This window comes from Ochotona curzoniae, unplaced genomic scaffold (genome assembly GCF_017591425.1).
Source record: "Ochotona curzoniae isolate NIBS_2020 unplaced genomic scaffold, NIBS_Ocur_1.0 patch206, whole genome shotgun sequence".
NCBI classification, from domain to species: Eukaryota; Metazoa; Chordata; class Mammalia; order Lagomorpha; family Ochotonidae; genus Ochotona; species Ochotona curzoniae.
Window position 1 is genome coordinate 475,691 of NW_024466758.1, and position 16,308 is coordinate 491,998.

General features: G+C 45.0%; 1 protein-coding gene across 1 annotated transcript in view; it reads left to right on the plus strand.

The window, feature by feature from the left end:
- The window catches only part of LOC121166695 (importin-11-like), a 125,307-nt gene that overhangs the window by 29,146 nt on the left and 79,853 nt on the right, over window positions 1-16,308 (plus strand). Inside the window, exons 6-7 of the mRNA XM_040995939.1 lie at window positions 8,929-9,061; window positions 13,894-13,952. Coding sequence (XP_040851873.1) covers window positions 8,929-9,061; window positions 13,894-13,952 — 192 coding nt within the window. The remainder of the gene's footprint in view (window positions 1-8,928; window positions 9,062-13,893; window positions 13,953-16,308) is intronic.

A 16,308-nucleotide genomic window follows, 5' to 3' on the forward strand; every position in this document is an offset into this window, starting at 1 on the left:
ATTATATTTATTTTTGATGGTAGTTGATTAGGGTTAAGGGCTACTCCAGCAGGTGGATAAGATCACCATTTCCACATTCTCTTTTTTTCCCCCTTCCTGTATCTGGGAAAGAGGGGAGACAAGGAGAGAAGCCACACCCAGCCTCCCAGTCGCCTCTGCGCCCTGGGTCCAGCCCGCCGACTCCACCCCCAGGGTCCCTGTTGTGGTACATTCTCTGAGGGTCCTACTCAGGAGGTTTTGATACTTCAGCAGTTCTGAATTACTACCAGACTCGCAGCTCCAAGCGGATGAAATCTCTCCAGAATGCACTGGCTGACATAGTCCACCCTGGAGTCTCTGATTGCCCAGGTACTCTGCCAGTGCTTGGCTGGGGTAGTTGATCGGTTCTGTCCTCTGTCACGGACCCAGGTGTCCTCTGCAGGCTCCAGTGAACCGCCATATCCTCCATGTGCACCTGGACATGCTGTCCACTGCTTTATCTGAGCCACTAAGGAGGCCTAGTTTGACATTCACTTCACGGTCAGACCATGGAACCTGCACTTCTGTTCATGAATGGGGTTTTGAGTCCAAAAATTCAGTTGGGGGAAATCCCCAAAGAAACTTCATCTGAGGTGACCCCAGACCTGGTTCTTGCGTGTGCTTGCTAACTCAAGGTCTGGCAGTCTGTCGTCCCTATCAGCTTATGTGTGTGCTAGCGGTTGCAATCGCTGGGTCAGTTCTGGCTCCAGCCCTGTCTTCTACAAAAACCAATGGGTGTTGCAGTCCAGCCTGATCCTGTCCACCACACACTTGGCCCTTATACAAACCAGTGGGAGTTGCAGCCTAGTTGGAGTGACCCACAATAACCCCCACCAGGCCTGACCCCTGCCCTAGTTCCTGTGGTTGCCAGTATGTACTGCAGCCTGGTCCAGTCTCCCACATCCCATTCAGCTCTCATACATGTTAATGGCCATTGAAGCCTAGTTCATCCTAACCATTCTCCCATCCATCCCACACACATGTTGTTGGGTGCCGTTCTGTCTAGCCACCTCTGATTTGTCCTGGTTTTCGTGCTCTCAAGTGGGAGAGGTAGCCCAAGAGGGAGGAGCCCACTATTTCCCTACCGGGCCTCTCCCATTCCTGGATCATTCACTCTCCAGGTGGTTCTGCAATTTAACTCTTCCGCTGCTGCAAACCCTAACCAGCACTCACCCACTCTGGCTAATGAATGTGCCAGTTGGAACAGTGAGCCCAGCCTAGCTTTTTGCTGATTTAGCTCACATTTGGCCAACAGGTGTTGTAACCCTGCCTGGTCTGGTCTGTCTCATCGCAACTCACGCTCTCCAGTGGGAGTGGTGTCCCAGCAGCGGAACCCACATTCGCCTACCGGCTTTGCCTGCTCCCTGCAACCCTAGGTCTTATGTGTGCTGATTGGGTGCTGTGGCCTGCCTCACTTCAGCATTTGTCAGTGGGTGCTGTAGCCTGGCTGGGCCTGGCCCATCCCAAATTCCAGCTGACGCTGGTGGGGCTACTGTGTTTTGTGGAGTGGTTGTCTGCAATAAGAATTTGTGGTGAGGAGCACAGCAAACTGTTTGCTTTGAAGACACAAGTGAGCAGGAAGCCAGGCGCCCAGCCCCTACACATTGGTAGATGCTCTGCGCCAGCTGTGTCCCTGACTGCAGTGATGGCCACGTGACTTCAGCCTGGGCACTCTGTCGGTAGTCCGTCCTTTGTCCTGGAACAGGGATTCCCCTGCCAAGACCTGAAGTTCCCTAACCCTCACTGGGAACAGTACTGGCTACCACTGTGTTATCTGATGGAGGAACAGAGCACTGTACAAATCCAGCGATTAGAGCACAGTGGGTCTGGCTGTATCACTCCCTCGGTTTGATGAGGTAAGGCAGGGGAGGGGGCTAGGAAACAGGTGCTTGAGGTTATTCTTGTTTGGGGTTTGGTTTCATATGGAAGAAGTGCAGAGAATTGCCCGTTCCCCCTCACACCTACAGCCTGCCCTGCTTACATCCTCCCTTCTGTTTATTTATCTAAAGGGCAGAATTACAGAGGGAGACAGAGAGATGGGAAGATCTTCCATCCTCACATTCACTTCCCAAGCGGTTGCAATGGCTATGGGCTGGACCAGGCCAAAGCCGGGAATTTGGAACTCTCTCCAGCTCTCCTGAGCAGGTATAGGGGTCCAAGGACTGGGGTCATCCATTTTCTGCTATCTTTCCTTGTCACACCAGCAGGAGCTGGACCAGAGTGCAGCAATGCAGTACAAATAGGTGCGTGCCCATACGGGGTGTTGGCATTGCAGGCAGCAGCTTAATGCACCACACCACAACACTCGCCCCTGCCCTGGGTTTTTTTTTTCCCCCCTCTAACAGTTACTTAAATTTTTTATTGGAAGGGTAGATTTACAGAGAGAAGGCGAGACTTTAGCCACTAGGCCTGACGTGCTGGGCCCTTCTCTTCACAGTTTTAAGAAGAAAATGTAGAAAAAGTTTTTCTCCTGCTTTATTTCTTTTTCCCATTTACATCTTCTGTCAACATAAATCAGTTGCTGTGTTTTGGAGTAGATAGGATGTCATTCAGGACTTGGGAAAGCTGGAAAGTGGATCTCTTTCTACTTTTTCCAGTGTTGTTGTTCCTTTGTTTCTCTCTCTCTCTCTCTCTCTCTTTTTCCCCTTTGTCTGTGTCCCTTCTGTTGCCACTAGTCTGGAAGATATTTAAAAAAAATTTTTTTTTAAATATTAAGGTAGACTTCATTCAGTGGGAACTACTACATTGAGGTTTTTCAGTAGAAGAGTGATTGGGTTCAATTCAGACTTATAGAGTGAGAATTTACAGCTCAGGAATGGAGGTGTTGGGTGTGATGGATTGTTAGTGGATTAAATGTTAACAGCAGGTGAAGGAAAAGGGTTTCTGGCTGACAGTTTGTTGGGAATCTTGCACAAGGCAGGTAAGTGTGGTCAGATAGCCTCTGGGAGATGTTGGAGCAGGGTGAGGGAGCCAGTTCATTATTGAGATTGTGCAGGATGCTGGCCAATTCTGCTAGCGGTCTTGTTGCTAAAACTGGACCGTGCAGTGACGATCATGGAGACCCAAGTTAGGAAGAAGATTCTGAGAAGCCTGACTGAACTTTGTTCACAGGTGGGCTCGAAGAGGTGAAGGATAGTACTGTTGCTGTGTGTTCCTTCCAGTTTTTCCTACTTGACTCCTGATTTGGAGCTTTAATAGATAGCTTCCTTAACTAGGAACTTAATTCCAAATCTGGAAACTGAAATAGAGAATAATAAATTTTTAAAGGAATTATTAATTGAAAGGCAGAGTTATAGAGAGATGGGGAGAGATACACACAGAAGGAAATCTTGCATCTGCTGCCTCACTCCTTAAAAGGCTACAGTAGCCAGGGCTGGGCCAGACTGAAGCCCCGAGCCAGGAGTTTCTTGCATGACTGCCAGATGGGCGTGTGTGCCAAGGACTTGGGCCATTCTTCTCTGCTTTTCCTAGGCACGTTAGCAGGAGCTCGCTGTAGCTTTCTGTAGCTGCTTTTTCCTTTGATTCTCCTGTAGTGTTTTTACCCCTCATTACTGCCCTGGCTTGCTTTTCTTCACCATGTCAGAAGCTTGGTCACCTGGGCTTCTCCATATTCTTTTTCTTGGCTTTTTATGCACTTAGGTAAAGAAGAAAGAACAGTTGCAGAGAATATCTGAAGTTTACAGAAAAGCTTGAAATCTGGACGCCAGCCTTTCTGATCAGCATTTCTTGGAGCCTTGTTGTAAACTTCATATCTTCTTTGTAACAATACTCCTATCCTGAATAGTATTTCTAAACAGTGTCTTCAAAAGGCATCAGGGGTGGATATGGCCTAGCTGTAAAAATATTGCTTGGGTTACGGTCACCCTGTGCAGGAATGTGTGGGTTGGAGTCCAACACTAGGTTCCAGCTTGCTGCTGATGCAAACCCTGAGAAGGCAGCAGATGATGTGCGTTACCTGGGTCCTGCTACTTGTGTAGGAGACCTGGATTGAGATCACGGCTCCCAACTTTGGTTGGGCCAAATACCATGTGCTGTGGCATTTTGGAAGTCATCAATGGATGGGAGACCTGTTTATATTTGCTCATTCCCCCACCGGCCTCCTTTTCTCTAAGTCTTGAAAAAAAAAGTTTTTGGAAGATGCATATAAAAAGTTATATTAAAATGTTGGAAAGGGGTGCCCAATTTAGCAAAGGGTCATTGTGTGTTGTCAATTCTCACCATCACAAGTATTAGATTCTGTAGTTAGTAGTAATAATAATAATAATATTAATAATTCAGAAGTTGTTATGGGATGCTAATAGGTATCTGTGAGTTCGAAAACTAGAAGTTAGTTCTTTGATATTAAATTGAAATTTACATGAGAAATGAATCTTGAAACCTAAATGATGGAAAGGGTAGTTGATCATTCGTTGATTGTTGTCTTTGGCATCTGTATTTAAAGAACCAAATATATTATGTGTCTGCAAGATTTTGTCAATTCTACTGTTATCTGATTTATCATGCTTTTATGTTTTTGACTCAAATATATAAGGCTAAGTAAAAATTTAACCTTTCAAATTTAGAATTATGAGAAGTATCCTCTAGTTATGAAAAAATGGATAATCCATTTGCCCCCAGCAAATGTTTATGTTGTGAATGAACCCCCAAGGGTGCGATCCTCAGTGATGGTAGTGCCCTGTTCTCCCTTCCTGTGAAGAGTATGAACAGCAGGAAGGGCTGCCAGAGTCACCTTTCATTATTTCCGTGATTCTTGATGTTATGGTATTTTTTGGAGAGTGCCTTAAGCAGCAACTTTACCCAGTTTGCTACAGTGCTACCACTATCTTCTGCCTCTTTTTTTTTTTTAAATTTTTATTTATTTTTGTTTGAAAGGCAGAGTTACAGAGAGTGAGGAAGAAAAGTCTTCGATCTGCTGGTTTGCTTCCCAAATGGCCACAAAACCGTAGCTGGGCGGGTTTGAAACCCTGAGCATGGAGCTTGTTTTGGACCTCCCACATGGGTGCAGGCGCACCAGCACATGGGCCATCTTCCAGTGCTTTTCCAGGCACATTAGCAGACAGAAGTGGAATAGTTGGGACTTAAACTGGTGCCACTCATATGGGATACTGGCATCTCAGGCGGAGGCTTAAGTTACTACACCATGGTGCTAACTCTTCCTGATATATTAAATGCCTAATTCAATTTCCCAATAGCAACAAAGATTGTCAGTATTCTGAAAGGTGATACTGTGTTCCAAGTGGCAGGTGTTAACAACTTCCAACATGATCTGTAGGAACAATTCAGTTTTCTCTTAAAAAAATTTTTTTTATTAGAAAGTCAAATTTAGAGAGAGAGAAGGAGAGACAGAGAGACAGATCTTCCATCTGCTGCTTCACTTCCCAGGTGGCCACAATGACCTGAGCTGAGTCAATACAAAGCCAGGAGCCAGGATCCAGGAGCTTCTTCCAGGTCTTCCACGTAGGTGCAAGGTCTCAAGGCTTTGTGCCATCCTTTGCTGCTTTCCCAGGCTACAAGCAGCAAGCTGGATGCGAAGTGGGGCCACTGGGATATGAACCTGTTCCCATTTGGAACTTTAGCCACTATACTACCACACTGAGCCCAACTCACAGTCCTGAACTGTGGTTTAGAAACCCATTTCTGGCAGCCCACATAGAGTTTGTTGCTGCTCGTAGTTGTAAATGCACTTGTTGCTGCTGGAACTTGCTTCTGTTGCAGATTTTTAAGACTCCTGTGACAGTTGTACTTTGATGAGCACTGCGTACTTGGTGTAGCACTCTGTATCTGACATCAGTGTGATCTTAAAGGAAGTCTTTGACATGGGGAGTGGTTCTGGATAGAGACCTCACAGCAGTTCTGCCAAGTGGCCCCACTTCTTCATAGACTCTTAGTTTTTATGATACTGTTGCTTTCTACTTTGATATTAAGACAAGGATATCTGTAATGTTGTGCCTACAATGAATTATTAGAATTGAATAATTTGAGTTTACTCTTTGAAATATTACATGTGTGTTCAGAACATGCAAGAGTTACTTAATAGCTAGTAGCTACCAGGTATGTATACAAGGCAAAGAAGGCCATGGTAAAGGTACATTGAGCCACTTCAGAGTCATTCAGCTTGGTGGTTGGAGAAAGGGATTCAGCCAGAGGCAGCGGCTTGTTGACCTTGTCTCATACACCAGAAAGAAACCCGAGGGGGGTGGATGACTGCAGAGTGGGTCGCGGACTCCTAACTGGGAAGCCAGCTCCACACTGCAGCTAAGGAAAGTTCCAGTCTGTGGCTCTGTTTAAATGCAGAAGGGCAAATGGGCTGATCTCTCTCTTTTATTTTTTTTATAATTTTTTTTTGTTTTGTCAATCTTTACATAGTTAATTTGGGCAAAAAGGGTCAAGGGCTACAGGAAAGTGGGTAAGACTGTTATTTTCATATTGTTTCCTTCATATATCTGAGGTAGAGGGGGATATTGAGGGAGAAGCCCCACCCGGTTTCCCACGCACCCCAAGTCCCGCATGTGGGGCATGCTTCTAGATACTCATTGAAGTGGTTTCAATAGGTCATCAGTTTTGAAATTGCTGCCAATCTTGCCTCTCCAAACATGATGAGGTTGTTGAAAAATCCATTAATTGACATTGTCCATCATAGCTTCTCTATTTGCCCGGTATTTTGTTGCCAACCTATAGCTGAGGTGGTTGATTAACTTGTTCCATCTTCTGTCCCTTCATGGTTAGGGTTCTGAGTCTGGCATTTCAATTGGGGAGATCACCAAAGAAACTTCGTCTGAGGTGTTCCCAGGCCAGATACTTGTATGCACCAGCAAGCACAGGGCCCAGCACAGTCCATCACCTGGTCAGCTGGTAGTTGCAATTGCTGGGTTGGTTCTGTTTTCAGCCCCGCCTTCTACTGGAACCAATGGGTGTTGCAGTCCAGCCTGGTTCTGCACAGCACATACTCGGTCTTCACCAAAACCAGTGGGAGCTGCATCCTGATGAGAGCGACCCACAATAACCCCCACCAGGCCCACCCCCTACCCTGGTTTGCCAATATGTGTGGCAGACCAGTCCAGTCTGTCCCACATCCCCCCTGGCTCTCGTACATGGCAAATGGCATTGAAGCTTGGATCCATCTAACCAGCTCAACAGTCAAGCCTTCACGGGTGTGGTTGAGTGCCTCTCTGTCTAGCTACCCCAGCCCCTGTCCTAGTTCTCGTGCCCTCCCATGGGAGTGGTAACCCAAGAGGGGGGAACCCACTATTTCCCTCCCAGGTCTCTCACTCCCGGATTGTGCACTTTCCAGGTGGTTCTGCAGTTTAACTTGACAGGATTAGCCCCCAGCGCCAGTTTCTGCCAGCTGATGCTACGGCTATGCCCAAACAGCCCTCTCCCATTCTAATTGTAGGTTGCACCCATAGGAACAATCCACCCATCCTGGCTTTTCCCTGATCTAGTCCACATGAGGTGCACAGGTGTTGTAGCCCTGCTTAGTCTGGTCTGCCCCCATCCCAGTTCATGCTCTCCAGTGGGAGTAGCTGTCCAGCAGGGGAACCACCCCTTATTCCCCCGCTGGCTCTGTCCCCTCCCTTCCTGTTTCTCACGTGTGCTGGATGGGCACTGCAGTCACATCCGGCACAGTCAACCTCATCCTGGCATTCTGTAGTGTGGACTGGTTTTTATTGCAACCAAACCTGGCTCGACCCTTACTCTGTTCTGGTGCTCGGATTTGCCAGTGATGACATTAACTGATTAGCCTGGTCGGCCCCCAATCCATGCCTAATGTATGCCAGTGGGAAACTTCTTGTGGCCTGCTCTGGGCTGTTTCCATTCATGCTTCTTGCGCTTACCCGTGGGGTCTGTGTTCTGCCAGAGTTGTTGCCCAGGCTCCTCCATCAGAACCTCTCCCAGTGCCGGATTTTGCGCATGCCAGTGGGTCCATGAGCCAGCCCTACTCAGTTCCTGACTAGCTTTCGACCCAAGCTGGTTCTTGTTGTTGGATATTTCAGCCCAGCCATGGCTCGTCCAGTCCATTCCCACATATGGCTCACACATGGTTCAGTAGGGGTTGCGACCTAGCCTAGTCCATCCCACGTCTATCCTGGTCCTCCAGGAGCACCAGACAGTGCTGGGGTCTGGTCCAGCCTGGTGGGTGCAGTCGCAGTCCACACTTGTGCCAAGGGGGATTTCACTTTTACCTGATCAGAACACAGCCCCCATTCCAGCCCATGTGCTCCTTGGTGGTAGCCTTAATCCAGTTAGTGTGTCTACTGGACAAGACCCGTGCCAAAGCTTTAGCATGAACTGGTATTTGGTGGTCAGCATTGCTAAGTGGTAACACATTCTTTAAAGGAAGAGTAACTGTCATTGGGAAACTTTAGGATGTATTCACCTCGCAGAAACACATCGGGTTCAACGTGGAGCCACATAAGCAGCAATTCAAACCACCAAAATCCCAGAGCTCCCCTGCTGGGCGGCCAGCAGGCAAAGCCTGACAATAATGGCACCCTGGCCGCCCTGGCCCGGCTCACCATGTGCCCATGATGGCGGGCGTATGGGATCCGGGCATGAGACGCCCGGGACCCACCTGATCTCTCTCTCTTTAAAACTGGAGATGTGGTGAGAGTGGCTTCTGGCAGCCCAGCGCAGGAAACAGATGGATGAGTAGGGTCATGCTGCAGTGCAGGCCAAGTATTCCTTCAAGAAAGCAGCAGTTTAGATTTCTGTGTGTGCATCAATGGGTGTAGGTGTGGATCAGTTGTAAAGTATACTTTGCAATGTGGCTAAGAAACATTTTCTATAAATACTGCATGTTAAATTTCACTGAAAAGATATGCTTAGTTATAAAAACAAAATGTATTTTATATTCTTATTTCTTAGTGCAATGAATGTATCATGAACAAATTTATTGCTGCTTCTTTACAGCTAGCATCTGGAATTTATAGTTTTGCCTGTTCTCTGTGGAATCACCATACTGACACATTCCTGCAGCAAGTTTCTTCAGGCAATGAATCTGCAGTTCTTAGTTCACTAGAACGAACTCTGCTGTCATTAAAAGGTACAATTCTACTTGGTGTGTTTATTTTTGAAACTGTGTATCCCAGCTGGCTTCTCCAGTGGGTTTAATGGTTTCCACTGCACTAAAAAGTAAGGCTTATTTGTAGTTTGTTCTTTTTTGTGAGACTCGCTCTTCCTTGACCCCCTTTATCTTAGGAAAGCTCACACCGCCAGTTGCAGTGGATAGTCTTAAGTTTCATTCACATTCCTGTGACCTTAAAATGAAGCTCTGAGGGTCCTGGCGTGGTTGCCTAGCGGCTAAAGTCCTCACCTTGAATGTGCTGGGCACTGGTTCTAATCCTGACAACCCCGCTTCCGGTCCAACTCCTTGCTTGTGGCCTGGGAAAGCAGTCGAAGATGGCCCAAAGCCTTGGGATCCTACACCCTTGTGGGAGACCTGGATGAACTCCTGACTCCTGGCTTCAGGTCAGCACAGCACTGGCTGTTGCGGTCATTTGGGGAGTGAATCATCGGGAGGAAGATCTTCCTCTCTGTTTCTCCTCTTCTCAGTGTATCTGACTTTGCAATAATTAAATCTTTTCAAAGAATTAAGCTCTGAAAATGATTCAAGAGCTTCCACTGTGTATTTCTGATTAGTTTTTTCATTCTGGGCGCTTAGCTTTATTGTTTTACCAACTTTCATTAAGTTCTGTCCTTATGGTGTGCACCAGCTCTACCTTACAGCCGTCTTCTCTGAGATGAGCTCCATTTCTCTTGTGGTGCCTCCGGCTCAGCTTGTCAGCATTCCCGTGGTGGAAGTTTCTGTTTGAACTTGTCTGAGCTGTTTGCCTTGATGAATGTATTTACAGGGTTTTATTTTTTTCCTTCCTTTTTCAGTCGCATACACGCACAAATACACCTGTTTTATTCTCGTTCTTTTCCAGTCCCTCCTGTTCTGGTTCTGAAGGTGATTTTAGTTTTCTTAATGTGATACCACGCTGCCCACATGTCTGTCATATTACACGTCATTTTGCATTGTCAGTTTTATTTATCATTTCACTTAATCATACTCAGCTTAGTACTCAGGAGTTTCATTATGTACTTTCTCTCTCTCTCTCTCTTTTTTTTTTTTTTTTAAGTAAAGATATATTCTTAGTAGAAAGGCATATTTCCGGAAAGAAGGAGAGAAGGAGCGATAGAAAGATCTTCTATCTGCTTATTCATTCCCCAAGTGCCCACAACAGGCAGAGCTGAACTAATTTGAAGCCAGGAGCCAGGAGTTTCTTCCAGGTTTCCCATGGTGATACAGGGTCCCAAGGCTTTGTGCTGTCCTTTAATGCTTTCCCAGGCCACAAGCAGGGAGCTGGAAGGGAAGCAGAGCAGCTGGGACACAAACCGACACCCATATGGAATCCTGGCAGTTGTTAAGAGTAGAATTAGCTCATGGAGCCATTGTGCCCTCTATTATGCACCGTACCCTGATGCATCTCCTGCATTACCCAAACAGTGGCTGCTTCAGCCCTGAGCTACCAGTGCGTTGATGAAACCTGTGAACAAATGTGTGATCATTGGCAGGTGCAATCTACGTGGTTATGCAAGCCAGGGGAATGGTTTTGAAAATGTCCATAAGGCAGAAACTAAAACCATTTCCTTTGGAAAGGAATGGTTGCTCATAAAGAATTAGAGTGAGGAATTTAAGGCTATTTATAGACAGTGGTGTGTGAGATACCCTATTTAATGCTAAATTTAAAGAATTTTCAGAATTTTAAAATTTATTTTTATTGAAAAGGCAGATTTACAGAGAGGTGAGGCACAAAGATCTTTTTTTTTTTAACTTTTTCCATTTTTTTTATTATACTTTTGACAATCTTTACATAGTTAATTAGGGTAAAAAGGTTCAATGGCTACAGGAAAGTGGGTAAGACTATTATTTCCACATTGTTTCCTTCCTGTATCTGAGGTAAAGGGGGATTTTATGGAGAAGCCCCACTCAGTCTCCCACCCACCCCAGGTCCCTGATGTGGCACATGTTCAAAGGGTCTTGCTCAAGTGGTTTTGATAGTAAAGAAAGAGCTTTCATCTGCTGATTCACTCCCCAAATGGCTGCAACAGCCAGAGCTGAACCTATCCAAAGCAAGAAGTCAGGAAAGTCTTCTGGGTCTCCCATTTGGGTGCTGATTCCAAAGCTCTGGCCATCTTCTAGAGCAAGTACTGGTGGCCATATGGGATCCTGGTGTTTGAAGGGGGAGGAGTAACCATTTGAGCCACTGCAGCAGACTGCTAAACCAAAATGTTGAAGGAGAGTGGAAGTTATTATGTAATGAAGGAATGAAGAGCAGAGTCCTCGGTGAGGAAGAGCAGCTTCAGGATAAGCGAAGCCTGATTTTCTCATATGATTCTGTCCCAACTTCAGAGTTGAATATAATCACTGGTTTCAAACTGAAAGAAAGTCTGTGGACAGTCAGAATGTAAATCTATTTTTAACACACCATCTTTAGACTTCTTCTTCTTTTTTTTTAAAGATTTATTTTTTTTATTTTTATTATTGGAAAGGCAGATATACAGAGAGGAGAGACAGAGAGGAAGATCTTCTGTCCGATGATTCACTCCCCAAGTGAGCGCAACGGCCGATGCTATGCCGATCCGAAGCCAGGAGCCTCTTCCGGGTCTCCCACGCGGGTGCAGGGTCCCAAAGCTTTGGGCTGTCCTGGACTGCTTTCCCGGGCCACAGGCAGGGAGCTGGAAGGGAAGAGGGGCTGCCGGGATAGAACTGGCGCCCATATGGGATCCCGGGTGTGCAAGGTGAGGACCTTAACCACTTGCGCCATTGGCCGAGAGCTGGGTTCTGAGTGGAACAGTCACACATGAACTCTTGCTCCTGTGAAATGCTAGTGTCAGAGGTAGTGGCTTTGTTCGCTACGCCACAGCAGTGATCCCAAATTAAACGGAATTTTGAAGTGTAATTTTATAAATACCAGTTTACAGTCAGCAACAACACTGCTCTAGCGCCGGGCCCATCTTTAGACTTCTTATGAGTACTTTCTACTCCGTGGTGGGAAACCCTTTTGCTCTGACAAGGGCCATTTGCCTATATCGCCATTTGGGCACCAGAATCATCAGTGTCAAAAATTAGCCTGCTCTGGGCCCAGTGCCGTGGCCTAGCAGCTAAAGTCCTCGCCTTGAACACGCCGGGATCCCATATGAGTGCTGGTTCTGATCCTGGCAGCCCCGCTTCCCATCTCACTCCCTGCTTGTGGCCTGGGAAAGCATTCTAGGATGGCCCAATGCTTTGGGATCATGCACCTGCATGGGAGACCCAGAGGAAGTTCCTGGCTCCTGGCTTCGGATCGGCGCAGCAGTGGCTGTTGCAGTCATTTGGGGAGTGAATCATTGGAAGGAAGATCTTCCTGTCTCTCCTCCTCTCAGTGTATCTGACTTTGCAATAAAAATAAATAAATCTTTAAAAAAAACCTAACCTGCTATAGGACCCACAGAGCATGCCCCACATCAGGGACCTGGGATGGGTGGGAGGTTGGGCGATGCTTCTCTCTTTATTTCCCCATTTACCCCAGATACAGAAACAAACAAACAAAAAAGCTATAATGTGGAAAGAATAGTCTTTCCTGTACCCCTTGACGCTTTGTGCCCTAATCAACTATGTAAAGATTATCAAAATAAAGCACTTAAAAAAGCCAACAACAACAACAAAAATTAACCTGCAATGGATTGATTGAACTTTGAGTCCTGCCTGCGAGCCAGATGTTCCCCACTGACCACTCTAGAAGATAATTCTTCAGCACAACATAGAGAGCAGTGCCTATTTAGTAAAACATCTGTCACTCTGTCTCTTAGGCCGTCATCATTTTTGTTACTGAAATGTTGCTGAATTATACCATTGGAACCTGTAACAAATTTGTATGAAGTGGCATTTATAGTTAAGGAAGTGAGACCTGGGATAGTGCAAAGCAACTAACTAGAGTCTGGAGCAAGGATTTCCATCTTGCTGTGGCTTTAAATCTATCCCACCTATCTATGGGCCCTAGTTTGCCAGTGTTAATAAGTACAGTGTTTATAGTTGAGTACAATCGCTTCTAAGCCTTTTGGCTAACATCAAGTGTCAAACTTGTACCATAGCTCAGTTTTTCAGATTTGGAAAAATATTTATTTTTTTATATTCTTTCAAGGAGATATTGGTGTTTAATTTACTGTAGCTTAAACTAAGTGAGGTCCTGGGTTACGTTGAGTCCTAGCTCAACCTTGTTGAAGACTTCTCAGTTTCAATTATTGCAGGTAAGAAGTAGCAGCAGTCGTGTAAGTTAAACTAAATTTAAAAAAATGTGTTTGAAAGGCTGGATTAGAGAGGAAGATGGAGAAAAGAGAAAGAGAGACATTTTATCTGCTGGTTCACTTTCCAAGTGACTGCAGTGGCGGGCTGGGAAGAAGCCGGGAACTTCTGGAATCCTGAGTCTCCGCGCGGGCAGCTGCACTCCTAGCTTTGGAATCATCTTCTGTTGATCCCTGCCTGCCCATTGGCCGAGAGCTGGGTTCTGAGTGGAACAGTCACACATGAACTCTTGCTCCTGTGAAATGCTAGTGTCAGAGGTAGTGGCTTTGTTCGCTACGCCACAGCAGTGATCCCAAATTAAATGGAATTTTGAAGTGTAATTTCATAAATACCAGTTTACAGTCAGCAACAACACTGCTCTAGGTGCTTTGTCACCGATCACATGTGACCTAGGCTTGTTTTCCCTATTTAGTAAACGAAAGAATTCTATCAGGTGAATCTTCAGGCTTGATTAGGTTTAGTAATTCTGTCTTTATTATGATTGTGATTTTGATAGAATAAGACATAATGAAATAAAATTCAAGTAAAGATTTCATCTTGCTTTTCAGTGTTACGTAAATTGACTGTTAATGGATTTGTGGAGCCACACAAGAATATGGAGGTGATGGTAAGTGACAGTGATTTATTTTTTATGATTTTGGAACAGAGCTTAGTATTATCTTGAATATTTTTAATGTATTATTTTCTTGAAACTGATTTAATGCAGGTTTTACTAAGAAGCCATTTAGGTTTTTTTTTTTTAAATCTCTTACCATTCTTTGTGTGTTGTGGTATCCTTTCTGTGAGAACGGACCAAATTGCTGTTTGCAGAGGAAATAACCCCAGGAAACTTGTCAGGATGCCCTGGCAGGTAGAGAATGTTAATTTAAATTACTCCTTTAATTGGGATGTTATTATAAATATTTCAAGGTCTATTGTAGAGCGTTGTTCATATCCTAGGCATCTTTTTGGTTAGTCTTCATGTGTTTAAAGGGAAATGTAGTTTTTCTGCTGCTTGTAGAATCTGTATATATAGAGAAAAATGTATGGCTCATTTTTAAAGGGAAGGCTTATTTAGAGTGGAAAATTACTGGTGAGCAATCCATCTACCTGAAAAGCTCCTAAGAAGACCGGGACAATAAAATGAGGAACTGGCTGCTCCATTTCCCATCCAGCTTCCTGTTTACAACTTGAGAAAGCAGTCAGGGACGGCTCAAAGCCTTGGGATCCTGCAGTGGATGGAAGATCTTTCTGTCTCTCCTTCTCTTTGCAAATCTACTTTTCTAATAAAAGGAAATAAATCTTTTAAAAAAAGTAGAGATTCATGTATTTATGGTGGTCTTGGGTGAATTAGCTAACTTTGATATCTGGTTTCCTTTATTGTGCTTGTAGATGGAATAATAGTTCTTACTTCATTGCGTACTGTGAGGATTAAAGGAGCTCATGATTTTTGTATTGAGATTAGCAATTCATTATTCTGTAAATTACCATTTAGTGGTGATTTTGTGTTTTTCCTCCCACGTTCTGTATATTATTAGTTAAATTAGTTTATTTGGACTTCAGATTAGCCAGCTGTGCACAATTATGTAAATTTCTGGTTCTTTGATAACTTGAAGTCCATCAACTTTAGTAAACTTTAAAAAAAAATTATTTATTTTTAATGGAAAGAGTTACAGAGAGAAGGATCTTCCATCCTCTGATTCACTCCCCAGATGCCTGCAGCAGCAGGAGCCAAGCTGATTCAAAGCCAGGAACCAGGAGCTACTTCTGAGTCTTCCACATGGGAATGACTGCTGGTCTTTTAGAAAAAATTTAATTAATTAACTTATTAAAAGATTGATTTATATCTCATTGGAAAGGCAATAATTTTCTTTTTTAAGGTTTATTTATTTTTATTGGAGAGTAGGATGTACAGAGAGGAAAGACAGAACTGATTTACTTCCCAAGTGGCTGCAATGGCCAGAGCTGAGCCAGTCCGAAGCCAGGAGCCAGGAGCTGCTTCTGAGTCTCCCATGCAGGTGCAGGGTCCCAAGGCTTTGGGCCATCCTTGACTGCTTTCCCAGGCTACAAGCAGGGAGCTGGATGGGAAGTGGGGCCACTGGGATTAGAACCAGCACCCATATGGGATCCTGGCACATGTGAGGTGAGGACCACTAGGCTACTGTGCCAGGCTCACAAAAGCAGTTTTAAGGAGAGAAGGAAAAAGATCCAGAGTGATTGCTTGGTAACTCAATCCTTGCTTTCCTAGTGCTGGAATCCCATATGGGCAGTTTGTGTCCCGGCTGTTCCACTTTCCTTCCATCTGCTTGTTTCCTGGGAAGGCAGTAGAGGATGGCCTGAAGCCTTGGAGTCCTGAACTTATGTGTTAGGACTGAAAGAAGCTCATGGTTCCTAGCTTTGGATAGGCTCAGGTCTGGCTGTTGTAGCCGCTTGGGAACTCAACCAGCAGATGGAAGACCTTTCTTTCTGTCTTTAAAATCTGCCTTTCTGAAAAAAGTAATAAAATTAAAAAGAAAAGAGGACGGAGAGACGGAGAAAGATTTTCCATCTGCTAGTTCACTCCCCATGTGGTTGCAAAGGCTGGAGCTGAGCCGATCCAAATTCACCAGCCAGGGTATTTTTCCGGGTCTCCCACATGGGTGCAGGGTCCCAAAGCTTTGGACCATCCTCGATTGCTTTCCCAGGGCACAAGCAGGGAGCTGGATGGGAAGTGGAGCAGACAGAAGACAGAAATCAGCACCCATATGAGATCTTGACATTTGCTGTCTGAGGTACAGCACAGTGAACCATCATGCCAGCTGGCTAGGCGACGTTTTTGACGTACTAGAGCATCTTACTTGCCAAAAGCTCGTGTGACATCTTTTATGTTTGTACATAAAAATCTGCTGTTACAAAGGTATCTATTATGCTTAGATTCGTATTAAAACTGTTTTTACAATATCCTTTTGTTTCTTTTTAATACATTTTTATGTTGAATTTTAAAT